General features: G+C 45.4%; 11 protein-coding genes across 11 annotated transcripts; 8 read left to right on the plus strand and 3 right to left on the minus strand. All coding sequences in view use genetic code 12, as the record gives it.

Annotated features, from left to right (window-relative positions):
• Window positions 1–58: 58 nt before the first annotated feature.
• On the plus strand, window positions 59–1,930 carry LODBEIA_P08210 (uncharacterized protein; the record flags this gene model as incomplete). The annotated part of the gene is made up of 1 exon (XM_066976784.1): window positions 59–1,930. One exon carries the CDS (start codon window positions 59–61, stop codon window positions 1,928–1,930), a length of 1,872 nt encoding a protein of 623 aa, XP_066827759.1.
• Window positions 1,931–2,109: 179 nt separating this feature from the next.
• LODBEIA_P08220 (uncharacterized protein) lies at window positions 2,110–3,969 on the plus strand (the record flags this gene model as incomplete). Its single annotated transcript, XM_066976785.1, has 1 exon — window positions 2,110–3,969. The coding sequence occupies one exon, from the start codon at window positions 2,110–2,112 to the stop codon at window positions 3,967–3,969; it is 1,860 nt and encodes a 619-aa protein (XP_066827760.1).
• Window positions 3,970–4,010: 41 nt separating this feature from the next.
• On the minus strand, window positions 4,011–5,120 carry LODBEIA_P08230 (uncharacterized protein; the record flags this gene model as incomplete). The annotated part of the gene is made up of 1 exon (XM_066976786.1): window positions 4,011–5,120. One exon carries the CDS (start codon window positions 5,118–5,120, stop codon window positions 4,011–4,013), a length of 1,110 nt encoding a protein of 369 aa, XP_066827761.1.
• Window positions 5,121–5,309: 189 nt separating this feature from the next.
• LODBEIA_P08240 (uncharacterized protein) lies at window positions 5,310–6,173 on the plus strand (the record flags this gene model as incomplete). The annotated part of the gene is made up of 1 exon (XM_066976787.1): window positions 5,310–6,173. One exon carries the CDS (start codon window positions 5,310–5,312, stop codon window positions 6,171–6,173), a length of 864 nt encoding a protein of 287 aa, XP_066827762.1.
• A 59-nt stretch (window positions 6,174–6,232) lies between these two features.
• Window positions 6,233–6,976, minus strand: LODBEIA_P08250 (uncharacterized protein; the record flags this gene model as incomplete). Its single annotated transcript, XM_066976788.1, has 1 exon — window positions 6,233–6,976. One exon carries the CDS (start codon window positions 6,974–6,976, stop codon window positions 6,233–6,235), a length of 744 nt encoding a protein of 247 aa, XP_066827763.1.
• A 183-nt stretch (window positions 6,977–7,159) lies between these two features.
• LODBEIA_P08260 (uncharacterized protein) lies at window positions 7,160–8,938 on the plus strand (the record flags this gene model as incomplete). Its single annotated transcript, XM_066976789.1, has 1 exon — window positions 7,160–8,938. The coding sequence occupies one exon, from the start codon at window positions 7,160–7,162 to the stop codon at window positions 8,936–8,938; it is 1,779 nt and encodes a 592-aa protein (XP_066827764.1).
• Window positions 8,939–9,157: 219 nt separating this feature from the next.
• On the plus strand, window positions 9,158–10,264 carry LODBEIA_P08270 (uncharacterized protein; the record flags this gene model as incomplete). Its single annotated transcript, XM_066976790.1, has 1 exon — window positions 9,158–10,264. One exon carries the CDS (start codon window positions 9,158–9,160, stop codon window positions 10,262–10,264), a length of 1,107 nt encoding a protein of 368 aa, XP_066827765.1.
• A 63-nt stretch (window positions 10,265–10,327) lies between these two features.
• Window positions 10,328–11,440, minus strand: LODBEIA_P08280 (uncharacterized protein; the record flags this gene model as incomplete). Its single annotated transcript, XM_066976791.1, has 1 exon — window positions 10,328–11,440. One exon carries the CDS (start codon window positions 11,438–11,440, stop codon window positions 10,328–10,330), a length of 1,113 nt encoding a protein of 370 aa, XP_066827766.1.
• A 353-nt stretch (window positions 11,441–11,793) lies between these two features.
• LODBEIA_P08290 (uncharacterized protein) lies at window positions 11,794–13,200 on the plus strand (the record flags this gene model as incomplete). Its single annotated transcript, XM_066976792.1, has 1 exon — window positions 11,794–13,200. One exon carries the CDS (start codon window positions 11,794–11,796, stop codon window positions 13,198–13,200), a length of 1,407 nt encoding a protein of 468 aa, XP_066827767.1.
• Window positions 13,201–13,653: 453 nt separating this feature from the next.
• Window positions 13,654–15,261, plus strand: LODBEIA_P08300 (uncharacterized protein; the record flags this gene model as incomplete). Its single annotated transcript, XM_066976794.1, has 1 exon — window positions 13,654–15,261. One exon carries the CDS (start codon window positions 13,654–13,656, stop codon window positions 15,259–15,261), a length of 1,608 nt encoding a protein of 535 aa, XP_066827768.1.
• A 361-nt stretch (window positions 15,262–15,622) lies between these two features.
• On the plus strand, window positions 15,623–16,705 carry LODBEIA_P08310 (uncharacterized protein; the record flags this gene model as incomplete). Its single annotated transcript, XM_066976795.1, has 2 exons — window positions 15,623–15,857; window positions 15,948–16,705. The coding sequence occupies 2 exons, from the start codon at window positions 15,623–15,625 to the stop codon at window positions 16,703–16,705; spliced, it is 993 nt and encodes a 330-aa protein (XP_066827769.1).
• Window positions 16,706–16,753: the final 48 nt, after the last annotated feature.

Here is a 16,753-nt window from a genome sequence, read left to right on the forward strand (position 1 = left end):
TGTTGGTGACATTTACCCACCACCCAATCACGAACGCAGGTCGATTCTTCTAAACTCAATGCCTATCAAACCAAGTTCAATTACACCGCCGCATCCTTCAACTGTTAGAGGTCAGGCTTCTCATTTTGCCTATGATGCCAGGCATGACAGAATAGCTTACGTCAATGGGAAATCGGTGGTTGTGCGGCCAGCGGACTTTAACTCCGGCTCTCCTGTGGTTGTATTCACCAAGCACAACCTGCCAACAACGGCCGTCAAGTTTGCCCCTTCTGGGTTCTACATTGCCTCCGGTGACGCGTCTGGTAACGTCAAGATCTGGGATTGTTTGCCCAAGAAGGGCGACGAAGAGTTCGAGCAGCCAATAATCAAGAGCGAGTTCCAGGTCATGTCGGGCCCTGTAAAGTCGATTGCATGGGACGCCGACAGCTCCAGATTGATTGCAGTTGGCCATGGTAGGGAGAAATTTGGCCATGCTTTTTCTTGGGACACGGGGAACTCAATTGGTGATATACAAGGACACAGCGACGCCATCAACGCCGTCGACATCAGGTCCCAAAGACCCTACCGAGCAGCCACCGTTGGTAATGATTTTGCAATGGTGTTTTTCAATGGACCCCCGTTCAAGTTTGACAAGAGTTTGCGGGGTCACCACACCAATGTCGTTAGAGACGTAAAGTTCAGCCCAAACGGAGAACACTTGGTTTCAGTGGGATCGGATAGGTCCATCTGTCTTTTTGACGGCAAAACTGGAGAGTTTGTTCAAAAGATTGAAAACGCGCACAATGGTGGCATATTTGCCGTGGCATGGTCACCCTTATCCGATTTCTTTATCACAGCCTCTGCTGACGCCACGTTGAAAAAATGGGACGCTAAAAGCAGCACTGAATTGCAAATCTATCAAGTGACAAGCAAGCCATCTCCATCGACGCAGCAGGTGGGACTAGTTGTTGCCAACGAATACATTATCTCGTTGAGTTCGAATGGAGACTTGAACTATTTTAGTCCCGGTGACGGTGCCTTGGTCAAAACAATCACCGGACACCAATTGCAGATCACCAATGTGAAGTTTGCCAAAGACGCAGTCTACAGTGGCAGTTCAAACGGAAAGCTTTTAAAATATAGAGTGGCCAAGGGAATGGATGCATTGCTTCCCGACCCAACTTTACTCGGCACCGAGGAGAGCGGACACCTGAATTATTTGTCAGATATATTAATAGAAGAGGGAGACCAAAACCTGTTATTCACTATTGGATGGGACGACGAGATTAAAAAATGGAAAGATGGCTCGCTTTTGAAATCGGTGCACCTTTCAAAGCAACCAAAACAGCTCGTCAACGTCGGCGCATATATTGTTCTTTTATACGAAAACGAGGTTCAGGTATTTGATAAAGAACTCGAAGTGGTTGAAAAATTCGAATTGCCATTTACAGCCACCTACGCCACTGCATTTGGCAAGTCCAGCGTGTTGCTTGCAAACGCGATTGGCAATACAATTGTACAGCTCGATTTCGAGACAAATGGAAAGTTTCAAACAAATAGCGACAAGAGTTTCCCCGTTATGAGGTCTGCACCGGCGCTCATAAAAGTTTCGCCAAACGGTGAGTACATTGCAGTAGCCGACTCGGCGGGCAAATACACGCTTCTTGATGCCCAGGGCCAAGTGGTGTCGACAAGATGGGCCTTCCATACTGCAAGGGTCTACGATGCGGAGTGGACGAGCGACTCCAAATACTTGGTGAGTGGAGGTCTCGATGGTGGCTTGATTCTTTACTCCGCTGAGAAGCCATCCAAAGTTGTCAAGTTTCCTCTAGCACACGCTTCGGGAGTCAGCAGTTTGGCTTGGTTGTCGTACGATGCTGATAAAGGTGCCGGAACATTTGCCAGCGGTGGCTTGGACGGAACAATTAGAACGTGGAAAGTGACTATTTAGAGGTAGAGGATAGAGATATTGGATTCAGTATAGAGACAGCTTTTTGTTCATTACTCTTTGGTGCAATTGTTTTTTTTTTCTTATTGTCTAGCAAATTGGAACGCGGTAAGCTGACATGAAAACCCCCGTTTTTATCAACCCTTTTTTCTAGTTGTTTTCTTTCGTCATTTTTGGCAAACATGTCCAAGGAGTATGTGGTTGTTATTCTTGATGCTTCGAAGCATATGGAATTGAAGCGGGTTGATCAGGGTCGAGTTGAAAGCGACTTTGAACTTGGTTTGAAATTTAGCTGCGATTATTTCATCCAGCAGTTGTTGCGAAACCGAAAACTGGACAGGTACTGCTTCATAATCTACACGCTTGGCGAGATCAAAAGTATTTACTATGACGAGCCCATATCTTTAAGCCATGTCAAGGAGTTTAGCGAAAGTGCGAGAGAACTACATTCTGAACTATCGGAGTCAAAGCAGGAGGGAAAGTATTACGATCTTGTCGCGGCACTCGAGGACGCGTTGATGGGCCAAATTGCAAACAAATACGCCAGGACTATTTTCATAGTATCCAATGGCCTTGGTGGAGTGAATGGTTCATTGCTGGATACCAGCACGTTCAAGGGTATAATCTCAAAGTACAATATAACGTCGACGTTCTTGCTAATGGCAAATGAGCATAATCAAATGGCCAAGCAACGCATAGCAAATCTAAGCTCACAATTGGACGACCTGATCCATGTCTTGAGTTTCGATGAATACACAAGGAGCGGTCCAGCCTTGAAGCTTATCGGTCCCAGATGTTTGTGTGACTCATACATGTCTTTTGCATCTATAGGCGACTCGGAGAGTAAGGGCATAAATCTTCAGATCCAAGTTTATCCTGCAATACGAGTGCAAACGACGATAAGGGGGCATGACTATTTTGTTGGTGACAAGTCTGCTCCCGTCCCAGTAAAAAGAGACACGAGATACTACATTAAAAAAAATTCTGGTCAAGAAGATGTGATGGGGAATGTAAAAACCGAGGACGGATCTAACGAAGCTGACGCTGGTGACGAAAAGGTGTTTTTACCAAGAAACGAGTTTTGCCACGGAATCCAATATTCGCGACGAGACGTTGCTGCTCTTACCACCGAGCTTGAAGAAGAGGCTACTCTACACACGTCGCCCGGGATCAACATTCTTGGGTTTTTGAAATCGGACAAAGTTCCTATTCCATATCTTTCCGAGGAATCCTCATATGTTATTCCAAGCACAAAATTTTACAGCGACAACAGGATTGCTTTCAATTCTCTCGTGGAATCACTATTGGATCTAAATCTAGCTGCCATTGTTCGATATGTTCAAAAACCCGACGATGAAGTACAAATCTGCGTTGCTTTGCCGCAAAGGGTCGCAATCGGCGAGAAATGGGCGCATGTTCTACTTATGACCCGACTTGCGATGAAGGAAGACGAATCGGTGGGCAAGTTCCCATTGCTTTCCAAATCGCTGGACGCCGAGGTCGACGTGCAAATGGAACACTTGATACACAGTAGAAAGTTGCGGAATGACGAGACAAGACCCAACAGCATAGACAACGCCAAGTGTGGCTTGTCAAAGGCAAAGCCGTTTTCAAGTCCAATCACAAAACACACGTCGTTGGAAAGGATGCTACTTGCAACCGACCCGTCTACAAAGAGATTCGACCACTACGTTCGCAAGATATTGTACAAGTCATTAGGGAGGAAACAAACCTCACTATCTGAGTTTACCAGTGAGCAGGACTTTATTGAAAAGTATCTCACTGCCGATGAGCCTCACACGTTGCTCAATATGAACAACATGCTAGATGCTAGCGAAGAAGACTTGTGCCAGGCCTCTGCTGGCTCAACAAGCGAGATTGCAGCCAACTTGAAAGCAGAGCTTAAAGTGAAATACCGGAAAAAGCAACTGAAAAAGCTCCTCGAGCGGAAACGAAAATTTGATTCAGCATTTGGTGCCTTTGCCGGGGACAATGATGGCAATTTCGACGAGTTTTTCGACATTGAAGATATGCTTGCCTAGTGCAAACTTTTTCTTTTTTTTTGATTTTTTTTTTTGCTTTTTTACAATTTGAATAGCCTATTTCTCATGTCAGCTTCTCTATCTTTTGCAGTTCTTTTTCGATGAGAGGCGGTGGAAGTACCATCGACACCAAAACTATCGGAAAGTCTCTGGTGCACTTTCGTAAGGCCGACTCTTTCCCTTTCTTCATTCAAAATCTGCTTGATATTTTCAACATCTTTGATCGCAGCCAAGTCAAATAGTCCCTTGAACTTGTGGTTCTTGCCCTGTTTCCAGATATTGATCCAATGGTTGGCCACACCTAGCTCATCATAGCTGTCGTCTTTTCTGAGCGTGCCCCTCTTCTTGGCAATGTTGTGCATCAACTCGTAGATGTCGTTGGTTGGATGCAGCATGTAGTATGAGTAAGGTTTGCCACTAGGGTCCTGCAAGTTGAGGACAAAAAGTAGGTAATCTGCCACGATGACGGGATCAACGAATGAATCGTGGATACAGCCAACCAAAGCCAAAGTTATCATTGTCTCGGGGTCTTTGACTGTAGGCAAAAAGATGCCCGGGGTGTCATGCACCATGATATCGGGATCACGGCATAACCGTATAACTTCACTCGTGGACCGCGTGACACCAGGTAGACCGCCAGTCTTGGCAACTTTTCTCACCTTGGTGGAGACGCTGCCTTCCTCGTGGGCACTCTTTAATCCCACTTGGCGCATGGTGTTGACCAACGTCGATTTGCCGACGTTGGGCATCCCCACAATCATCAGACGCAAGCCGAGCGGCGGTTTGCTTTCCATCCCGTTGTATAACGCGGTCAACCTTTGAATGATTTTCTTGCAGTCCTGTTTGTTTCGACAATCGATAAACATGTACTCCTCGTTTTTCAGCTTGTGCCACGCGTCTAACACTTTCGGTTTTAGCACGGAAAGATCCTTTTTGCTGTATAGTACAAGCTTTCGCTTTGACGCAAGAAGCTTGTCAAATAAAACATTGGTGGTCGCTATCGGGGCCCTGCAATCTCGCACCTCGAGCACCAAGTCCAACTGCGGTGCAAGATGCCCCAACTTGGACAACGCTTTCTGATGATGGCCTTTGAAATTCGACAAGGGGATGTTATAGGTGGGGAACACTGCCCTTGGAACGAATTTACTCATGGTATCATGTAGTTCTTGTGGATGAAGGAACCAAGCTGCAAAAAAAATCCAAAAAAAAAATTGTTGCAATCCCTCACAATTTTCATCTCGTTAAAAGAGAGAAGTAAATCAAACCCTATCCATCTAAAGCACATCCTTTGCATATCCTTTGCATTTATAATTGAAGAAGACGAGAGAAAGAAGGAGGGGATGCCGCTTGTTATTTTCACAGGGTATCCATGCTCGGGAAAGACCAAATGGGCTAAAAGACTACAGAAGGACCTCGAGCAGAGGATCGCCGGCGCCAAAGAGAATTCGAGCGCAGGCCACAACTATAGAGTGATTTACCACTCCGACGAGACTTTTAGCATTCCACATGAAGTATACGAAGATTCCAATAAAGAAAAGCATGCACGGGGCACCCAGATCTCAGCAGTCAAGCGGGACCTAACCAAAAACACAATCGTGCTTCTAGACTCGATGGCCTACATCAAGGGGTTCCGATATCAGCTATATTGCGAAGCCAAGGGGATGGCCACGCCTCATTGCATTATTCATGTCGCAGCTCCAATAGAAGAATGCCACAAGTGGAATGATGCCAGACCCGAGGAGAGCAGGTGGAACCTGAAGTTGATAGACCAGTTGCAGATGAGGTATGAAGAGCCCAATAGCGATACTAAATGGGACTCGCCTTTGTTTGAGATTGTATCCCACGTCGACGAGGAGACGTTGCCTGCTGACGAAATCTGGAACGCACTCGTTTTGAAAAAGGCCCCAACACCCAACGCAGCCACTACAATTCAAGCGACCTCGAGCAACTCCTTCTTGCAGGAGTTGGACAAGAGAACGCACGAGGTCATCACTACTGTTCTCCAACAGCAGCAGCTTACCGTTGGCAGGGTTCAAATCGGCGACTACATAATCACTATACCCACAGGCACAGTTAGCACGGCGCAGATGCAGAGAATCAGAAGATCGTTCATTAACCTCAATAGGATGCGAACCATTGAAAAAGACCGAATAGTTCCTTTATTCGTGGCATATCTAGATAGAAGCTTGAACAACGAAGACTAGAAAGAAAGAAAGAAAGAAAGAAAGACTGAGAAATAAAATAAAATTAGAAATTCAAAATATCACCGCTTCCTTTCGTTTTTCCATTTGAAATGGGTCTTGCCATCTTTACCAGTGATTTTCTTCTTGTTCCCGCTCTTCATCGCCTCTAGATTCCTGTTCATGATTTCTTCCACTTCTTTGAGCTGTTTTTCCCTAGCTATCAGCCTCTGCAATGCTTTATACAGTTTAAGTTTCTTTTCCTCCATCCTCTGTTTCTGGTCGCTGGAAAAGTTTTGCGAGCCAACAAGCCCCGTGTTGGAGTGAAGCAGACTAGCACGGAGCCTATTCTCGCGCTTCTCCAACAAGGACTCGTCCGTGTTGAAATACTCCTCTGGCTTGAACGAGTCCTGTTCTTCACCAGAGTCCACAAACACTGTATGCTTCCCCAGACCTGGGAAGATCTTTCCCGACTGCTGTTTTCCGATTTTATTGAGCTCGCTCATGCGCATGGTTCGGATGTAATTCACATCTTGTGTTTTTAATAGTTTCACTTGGTCGACACTTAACGCTTCGGTGTCTCTATCGGCTATCAATATCCCCTTGTCATCGGTGCGTTTCTTTGTCATCGCATGGTAGTACTCATCTGGATTGTGTGTCTTGGCCTTTTCCTTCAACGCCTTCAACGCAGCTTGCTTCTTGTGGTAGTCTGCTGCTCTAAGTTTATAGTCCTTCTTCTTTTCAAGTAAGCCATACCTGCTCCTGCTTGCCTTTTGAGATCTTTCACGATGCTGCTTCTTTTGGACATTATGGACTAGCTTAGCCATTGTAACTGGAGGGTCTCTTGACTGGTGCCTGATGACTTGTTTGGTGATAAAATTTACAAGATGAGTACTGAAAAAAAAGGTACGATGCGTAGCGCATTATGGAATCAAGTTGCGAAGGTGCCTTTTTTTTTTTTTCAAGTTCCGAATCATGGAATGTCTAGTTCATCAACCAACTTGATGCACATGATAACACGGAGATTTAGACTAACGAGCGTAAAGGGGCTGCTAAGTTTATGCACACGTAATACCATCAGATTGCAAAGGCCATTTGGCATCTCAAATCGTGCGCACGAATCGTTAGAGAATGATGTCCCCTGGTACTTGAGAAAAGAGAATACATCATCACCATCAGCGGTTCTTGAACAAACGGTGGAGCCAGAACTTGCAAACATCCCCGAAAATCTCCCCGCCCAGGTTAACGATCTTTTGAAAGTTATAATCGGCCAATACGGCATGACCGATCTCGAAGTGTTTGACTTGTCCACGCTCCCTGCAGACCACCCGAGGAGTTTAGAAAGGCAAAACGACGAACAATACGTTATTATTGTGTCTGGGAAATCCGAAAAACACATCTTCAAAGCTTCTTACGACTTGAAGCAGCACGCTAAGCATAAACTAGGCTGTCAATGCTGGGTGGAAGGCATGGTAAACAACGCGGTGCGTCCTGTTGAGCGGAGGCGTCTAGCCAAGCGAGCTAGACAGGGCCCGCCTGCAACGCATAATACTTTTGGCATTGGCGCCAATACCTGGGTCAGATGCGGCTTGGGAGCCGAGGGGATAGTTGTGCATATGATGAGCGCCGAAAGGAGAGCAGAACTCAATTTGGAACTGTTTTATCAGGACAAAGAAGAGCAAGTCCCAAAAGGAGAGGAGGAGGAAGCTGCGGCACAGGAAAACAAAACAGGCAGAGAAGGCAGCAGCGGCAACCACTTGGACAAGGAGAGTATCTTTTTCGGTTTGAAAAGACTGTTCCACACTTGCACTCAGAGTCAAAACGCCGCGTTGTTGAACTCGATACTCGAGCAGACTTTAAGTGGAACCGAGACTGATGATTTTGTTGAACAACGGTTGCGATTTGACGAGGTTTTCCAAGGCACTACCATTGAAGAGCATAATGCAAAGTTTGAATTCTACAAAGCGTTGCACTTACTAGGCACTGGCACTAGTTTCGCAGACGTGGAGAAGGCATTGTTGGACAAGCACTCCTCACTCGCACTTCTAGCCGAGCCAGTCGACTGGAACCAAGAAGTGCTCGATGACGTGATCAAGTACATGCAATTGCTCATCGACACCAAGACTGGCTTGAGCTCCTCGGACAAGCTCGACAAATTGTCGAGTCTAATACACAGGATCACCATCTTCTCCAGCGACGATATCGCCTTTTTCTCGGTGGATAAGTTTCAGACCCTATTGTGGCACTTGACATTGGAGGACTACCCAGCTTTAGATGTGTCGTATGTCAATTCAGTGATTGAGTCGCAGGGCAAAAGCTTAAAAATAGATGGAGCTTCCACTGCTCAAAACTATCAAGGTGCTCGTGACGTGAGGGACCTTATTCGTCATGTAAATCATGCCAAGGAGGGGCATGTGCCGGTCTGGTTGAGACAGCAGATGCTACAGACCTACGCTCAGACAAAGAACTGGGAATATTTTTGGCAAGAGATGAATGCAATCTTGCAGTCCCTCACCACCCCACAAGAGTTTGTGCACTTTTACTTGCGGGTGATCATCTTGCTCGCTTCCATGAACGATTATTTGGCGCTACGAGAATTCTTTGGCAAGTACTGGAACAACCCAGACGAGCACAGCAATTCTTTTGTCCCGATGTGGAACAAGAACAACCAAGCTTTTGGCGACAATGATGTAAAATTGGCGTTGAAAGAGACTTTGATGCGGATTCAGCATGGCCATGGCCAGTATAAATGGTATGACGAAGTATATAAGTTTGCGTTAGACATGTAAATAAGTGATTGAGACAGAAAGAGCAAGAGAAATGGGAATGCTGCTGTTCTTACTTCCTTTTTGATGCTTGATTGGGTCCGCGACGCGTGTGCATCGCGATGGTGGAGTTTCGAACGCTCAATAAATTTTCTTACTTCATCTTCTTTTACAACCGATACTCATCAAACACCGAATTCTCAAGAAAAGACCCAGTTTTGAAAGACCCAGTTTTGATGTGTTATGAATGTCGACATTGTTAAAGTAAAACAGGACATCAAGAACTGGGAGCATTCCTTCACAGATGCGCACCGGCGATTACCTTCTAAGGCAGACATCAATGACAACGCAGACATTAAAAACTTGTACGCATTGTACAAATCGCTTAAACTGGGGAAGCCACCACGAGCTGTCAGCAAGAGTCGGCCAGAGCAAGATAAGCTTGAATCGAAAAACTCAAACAGGGAAGATGTACCTGCCACACCCAAGGGCGAACTCGGACCCACGCCACAAGCAAATGGTCGAATATTGTCAATATTTGACATGAAATGGACGCCGCCCGAGTCATCCCCTTTGAAGCACAAGATACCAGACGCTACGTTGGAGCATTCCCCTTCTCTTCTCGTCGACAGCATGCCAGAGTTGAAGGGCACAACGGAGGAAAATGGCAATCACACGTTTGCTACGCCGACGAAAAAACCGAAAAGTATCAATGCCACTCCCAGCAACACAGCCAAGCGGAAATTGAACTTTCTGGATATCGAAACACCAAGATATATGAAAACGAGCCTTTCTACTCCGAGTTTCGCAAAGACTACTTCGAATGTCGTCGAATTTCAAGTGTCGCCGTCTCCATTGAGGCCGCAAAAAATGTTTAAGAAATTGACCGACGTTTATAAAGCTTCTATAGAAGACCCAGTCTGTTTCGAGGAGAGTGACGCAGCAGGCAATGTGCCTGCAGAAAAGAATCCCGAGGACTCTGTTGAGGTTGAAGGAGGTGCACTTGCCGCAGAGGAAGCTTCATCCGACAGCAAGGTCCACTTGAAGAAACTGAAGACTCAAAAACGGCAGACTAGAAGGTCCAAAATGGCACCAAGACCAACGGACGAGGCACAAAGTTTGGAGCATGTCAACATCCGAGAAGAAATTGCCTGCTTGGATGAGAGACAAAAGAAATCGTTGTTGGGCTACATCAACTCAGATAGCGAAGATGAAGAGCACGACGTTGATCCTAGCCATGCAAATCAGAGTCCCGTGAAGCGAACACGAAAACCAATGGCTGAGAACTACAAGCGATTGAAGATCAATGACCCGCGGTCCAGGAGATTTAAGCAAAGGATGCGTAGATAATAGGCTTATAGAAGAGTGAAGGAATAAATAAGAAGCAGTCAACCAATAAATTAATTTTTCTAGTTATAGCATCGAAGCCACCAATGCTGAAGGATCCGAGTTCGCCTCTATCTGAACCCGGTTCTTTTTAAAGCCCTCTGGCTCTGACGTTTCCAGCTCTTCCTTGTTCAGGTCCACACGATCTGAAAAGTAGACAGGCTTTGCCCATTTCCTTTTGTCACCTTCGTAGTCCCAAATGCCCTCATTTGCAGTCAAAAGGTTGTTTTTCGCGTCCTTCACGTCCTGCATCAACTGTAGCTCTTCGCTCGTCACTTCTTCCTTTACAGGGACATATTTTTCCACCATGCTGACTTTACCATCTCGAATCACCATCTCAATTTGCTTATCCCCGCGTCTTTGTCGATCTTTTTCCTTCAGCACCTGCAGAGACAACCGTTGCTGTCGTTTCAAATTCAACGCCCTCTCTTCTGGCGATAACCATACTGACTGATTCATGGGGTCAAAGTCCGAGGCATTATCGATGATCCTGGTTCTCTCTTCTCCTGTGCTTTGGAAATTGAGCAACGTTTCTAGCCTTTCCTGGGCTATGCTTAGATCCTGGTCAACGCTCGACAGCTCGGCTTCCTCTGCCCCTTCTGCCTCTTCTTCTACTTCTTTTTCAAGTTGATCCTTATCGCGGTTCTTTAGTTCCCTTTCAGCTAATTTGAAAGCCCTATCCTGGGCCTCCCAGAACTTTTCACCCGGGTTCATCTTGACCACAATTTTCTTTTTTTGCTTTGCTGCTGGCGCTATAGCCTTTTCCACTGGCTGCGACGTTGCAAGCAATTCTCGTTGCTCCTGTTTGAGCAACCTCACGATAGCATCCTTCTCAGCCGACGGTATTATATCCAGCTTGCAAAAGGAGCATGGCTGCAAACCTTCCTTTGTACATATTATTTTCCCACAGTACAAGCAGTTTGGAGCAACTTCGAACAAAGGGTGTCGCGTTGCCATACAGTTACACACTCTTCCCGATTCCGACTTTGATGAATGTTCCACTTCTAATTTACTGAGGACGGCGTCGATTTCCTCCAAGGCCATCAGTTTCTTTTTACTTGGCCGTTTTTCCTCGGCAGTAGTGGTCTTGTCGTTAGATCCCAACAATTGCGAAGTGGTTGTAGATTTCCTGTTCCGCATGGGTCCGCCTGTTTCATATATATATTGCTTCCTTTAGCTCAAGGGATTAAATGGAATTGACCGCTTGACTGAAAGGGCGAACGACGAAGGAGGGGGGTTTTGGATATTCAAATTTCAAGGAGTGGCGGCAAAGAGTTTCATCGTAAGAGGTAATCTTTTGATTTTATTTATTTCAACCCACCGCTCGATTCTCTTTTTTTTTTTGTTTTTTGTTACACAGGCAGTTCTCTAGACCAAAAGTTACATTCTTGATCAACCCCATTATTTATAACAGCACTTGAGTCTTGCCTACGGAAGAGGAAAAACACTTGAGAGGGTTGTTTTTGGCATAAACGATAGCATAAACTGTTTTCATGAACAGTTCCATCAACAATGATCTTGCTCGACTTGGGGATTCCGAGGAGGTCAAACGGATATACAAGGAGATGGCTCATTTGAAAACTAGTATCCGCAGGAAAGAAACTGCAGCCAGGAGCAAAGAGTTTACCGGCAGGGTTGCAAAGGCGATGAAGAAGAACAGACTGACGAACCTTTTGCAGAATGTAAAGATTGTGCTCACCACGCTAACTAAAAAGAATGCGATGAATAGTGAAGTGATTGGTACCAGAAATCACAAGCAGGACCAGGACCAGGACCAGGACCAGGAACAATATATAACAATCTACTCGCGAAGCGGGACCTCGCTTACTAGTATGGCCAAGTACAAGCAGGATATGGCGAGATGGAAAACAAACAATAGTGCGCATTCGGCGTCTCATACCGTGAAGAAGATGAATATCGCAGAGATTCGGTACAGAACTGGCCATTGCGATAGGGTCAAAATCAACGGCGCAAAGTATGCTGTCTTGAAGAACGGTCGCGTTCTTTGCCCTTTACAAACGACACTCATCCCGGTTGAAATAACCTGGAACAGACAAATTTACACATTAACCAGGAACGGACATTATCGCATCACAACTAATAAAGACAAGAAGAAATCAAAGGACGCTTGCTATTACTTTACCAAAACTGGAACATGCCAGAGGGGCACGAGCTGCAAATATGGCCATAATCGGTCAATGATAAAATTGTGTCCTGCTTTTTTGAAAGGCGAGTGCAAGCTGGTAAACTGCCTATTATCGCATTCTCCAGACAACCACAATACGCCATTGTGTCGTTACAATTTGGAAAAGAGATGCACAAAGGAGCAATGCCGTTACAGCCATGCAGTCCCGAAGCATTATGGAGACCCAAAGTACGCGATTTGGACATGCAGGCCTTTTGCAATGGGAAATTGGTGCCCCAGGGGAAGAAATTGTCCCTTTTTGCATGTTTCCAACTGTCCTGATTTTGAAGAGGACGGCTGTTGTGAGAGGGGAGCGGGATGCCGTTTGAGCCATCGTTTGACATTGCACACTCAACAACTAATAAGTACGGACCTGGGGAAAATTGACGCCGATGAAAGTGAAGTGCACCCAACGAGCCCAAAAGTGTTAAGGAACGACACAGGCACAGCTCAAAAAGAAGCAGTACTAATTACCGAAGGCGAACATGAGAAGCACGATGTGGATCGAAACTGCGAAGTTATTAGTAGCTATACTGTTTCGCCAGGTCTTTTATTCGTGACCAACACCGCGGGCGGCAATTTCCCTCACTACATTGATGAAGACGGTGATGGTGGCTGGACGCAAAAGGAGTATGAGCCTGCTCCCAAAACTCAGTTTTTGATTGACATTTCCGATGACGGTTCAGAAACGGATGAGAGTGACGGATTTTTTTAAACAAGAAAAGATGGCCATCAAAACTTGATCAAATTCGTTCCAGCTATTCCAATTGAGAGATTTGTGTGTCTACGTATGCTACGTCTAGTCGAAAACTAGTGATTGAATCCGGGATCTGGGATCTAGGATCTGGAATCTGGGTCCATGGTCTTGCTGTGATGTTGGTTGTTGGCTGTTGATAAAAAGTGCTGCCAAAAACTTGGAATCAGTTCCCCATTTTTTTTTTACAACACAATTCTGAATTTGATTTTACAACCACAAGCACAACAAAAAACCACAACAATAACAATAAAAAGAACTGCAACCAACGCCTTCTTCATCTGCCATTGCAAACACGCGTCAACTTAAACGTTTACACTCCTCAATCTCCCTCTTCAGGCACGAGTTGTCTAGAAGTTATTGTTGTTGTTGTTGTTGTTGTTGTCGCTCGGTTGATTTTACAGGTGTCACACGATGTCGATGGTCAATTCTTACCCGCCAGATCGAAGTTCACCTCCGAGAAACCTTACGGTTCATTCTTACCAAAACCATTATCAAACAATAAGCAACTTGGGAAATGGGAGCTTTGGAACCGTTGAATTGGCCAAGATCAAGTTTCAAAAGCAAGATTTATTAGCTTACGACGCGGACAAGATTGGAACCTTACTACACCCTCTCGAGGATTCCAAAATAAACACGTCCAACCTTGTTGCAATCAAAACGATGAGAAAGAAGTTGCCGCTATTGCAGGATTACTCAAAAGTAAAGGAGGTGAAGTTCATATTGACGGTCCCCTCCCATCCATGCTTGGTGCAAATATTTGAGATTTTTGTTGATAATGTAAACTACCAGTTGCACATCTCGATGGAGGCACTTAGCCAAAACTTGTACCAATTGATCAGGTCCCGAAGAAATGCAAAGTTTTCTCCAGTTACCTTGAAAAGCATCATATCACAATTGCTCTGTGCTATAAAACATATCCACAAACACCAGTACTTTCACCGCGATGTCAAGCCTGAAAACATCTTGATCATCCCCACGCTTCATTTTTATGGTTCAAAGGAGTTGATCCCACCGTATAGGAGAAATGACAACTTTATTGTCAAGCTCGGCGACTATGGACTAGCTAGACACACTTTGAATGGCAGAACCTACACGGCGTATGTTTCAACCAGGTGGTACAGGTCGCCCGAGATTTTGTTGAGACAGAAATGGTACTCGTACCCAATCGACATTTGGGCTTTTGGCGTGGTTGCAGCGGAAATTGTCAATTTTGCTCCCTTGTTCCCGGGTTCGAATGAATTGGATCAGATTTGGAGGATCTTGAAAGCTTTGGGCACGCCAATGATCCCCGAGTCCAACACGCTTGGCTCTAGTTATTTGATCCCCTTGGGTGGATACTGGAACGAGGCTTTCCCCTTGGCTAGCAAGTTGGGTGTCGAGTTGCCCATGGAGTTGGGAACCACCATTAGTGACATTGTTCCCGGAACAAACGACACCTTGATTTATGATTTCATCCAGTCTTGTTTGATGTGGGACCCCTTGGCGAGACCAGATGCAAGCGAGCTAAGTAAAATGCCCTATTTCAAGGAGTCTATGAGACTAATGGATTCGTACTTTGACAAGGACCCCATCGTAAAGAGCAATAAAACGCCGCAACTCCCCAACTCACCGAGCAGAAAGAGATTGATTGCTTCATCAAGACACGATCCCGTTGAACAAAAATCGTCTGAGGTGTCTCCCCACATTGAGAATAGTTATGAAAATTACTTTTCAGAGTACTATTCGCAAGTTGCTGATGACGAAGGCAGCTCCAACGCTGTTGTTGGTGGAGGTGCCGGTGGTGGCGTCGGTGGTGTAAACAGTGGTGTAAACAGTGGTGTAAATGGCGGAGGCGGTAATGACAGCAGTTACTATGCCTGGTATAATTATGGCGGGGGTTTGGCTTACGACAGAAGTAGGGAGCCACGCAACAGCATTGGGATGAAGTTGAGACAGGCCAGTTTAGAGCACAATGTCGAGAAAAAAAACGCCTTGACAACCACTCTTTCTTTGGAGAGTGAAGAGGTGATAAATTTGTGAACCTGAACAAAGCCAACATATTCAAATCTCGGTGGTGGTGATATCCGCATCTCAACAGCAAAGCTTCACCCCGCAATTTTGAATCCCAATTAGGAATTTAAAGGTGGCGGGGCAAAAAGCTTGTCAAGAGAAGGAACGGAAAATAAAAAGAAAACGAAAAAAAAACTGCATAAAAAAAAATACATCCACCACATAAGGAGTATAAAATAGTCGGCTGATCCCCTTTATTTTTGCATTTAGGTAGGTTTATGTTGGTGTATAGTTCACAACTTTCTCTGTAAAAATCAACAATTGCTAGAGTAATCGTTACTTGTCATTTTACTTGTCAAATTTTTACTTGTGTTTACGATCTCGACCAGCTATGTGTATCACAATCACAAGTACAAAGCATCCAAACTATCCGTTGATGTTGTTATCCAATCGAGACGAGTTTTACAAACGACCTACAGAGCCTGCACACTTTCGTCCGCTAAGCGATAGCGAAAAGATCTTGTCGCCGTTGGATCTCGCTAGACCGGAGCACGGCACATGGATAGGCGTGACTACTAGCGGGAAGATTGCCCTATTGGTGAATTACCGAGATGTCGACACAGAGCGTATGTATCATTTGTGGGAGGAACAATGTCCCCGAGGTTTGTGTGGGGTTTTACAAAAATCTTTCAGTGACTAACTTGGTTACTTTTTAGAAAGCATGAAGGAGACTTCTAGGGGCGTTTTGCCACTTGATTATTTATGTTCGACGCAGACTGACGAAGAATGGACACTGAGTCATATTTCGGACATGGCTATTGGCATTGGCAATGGCAATGGCAATGGCCACATTGACTTCTCAAAGATCGGCGGATTCACATTACTTTACGGAAACTTAAAGCTCAATTCGAGCACGGGCAAAATCGACAATTTGAACATCTTGAGCAACCGAGGCCACTGCGGCAAGGTATTTTCTCCAGCTTCAGCAGGCGACACGCTCAGCGTAGCCGACGCCATCGAGTGCAAGGAAACATTTGGCTTATCCAACTCGCTATATAACGAGCCATGGAAAAAGGTGTTTTTGGGAGAAGAGTTGGTGAGCAATCTCATGAACTCAGCTGACTTGAACACCTTATCTGAACGCCAGCTCGTTGACAAGTGCTTTCAAATATTGAGCAACAACACTTACCTGGAGGCCATCAGGAAACAACATGATTTCGATAAGAAGTTGTTGGAGTTGAGGAACTCGATTTTCATTCCACCAATTGCACGCGGCGGCCCCAAGAGCAATTGCGCTTCCATTGGCGAGTATTACGGCACACGCACGCAGACGGTGGTTCTACTAGACAAGCAGGGCAATTTGAATTACTATGAACGGAATTTGCATAGTTCGGATACTCCACAGGTGGACAAGCCGGAAATCGTTTCGCATTACCTGTTCAACATCACCGGCGAGTCCCCGGTGTGTGTTTGAAGGTTTTGTATTAGGGGGGAGAGTCAAAAAATCGGAAATTGAAAAGTT

Source organism: Lodderomyces beijingensis (assembly GCF_963989305.1).
Source record: "Lodderomyces beijingensis strain CBS 14171 genome assembly, chromosome: 1".
NCBI lineage: Eukaryota > Fungi > Ascomycota > Pichiomycetes > Serinales > Debaryomycetaceae > Lodderomyces > Lodderomyces beijingensis.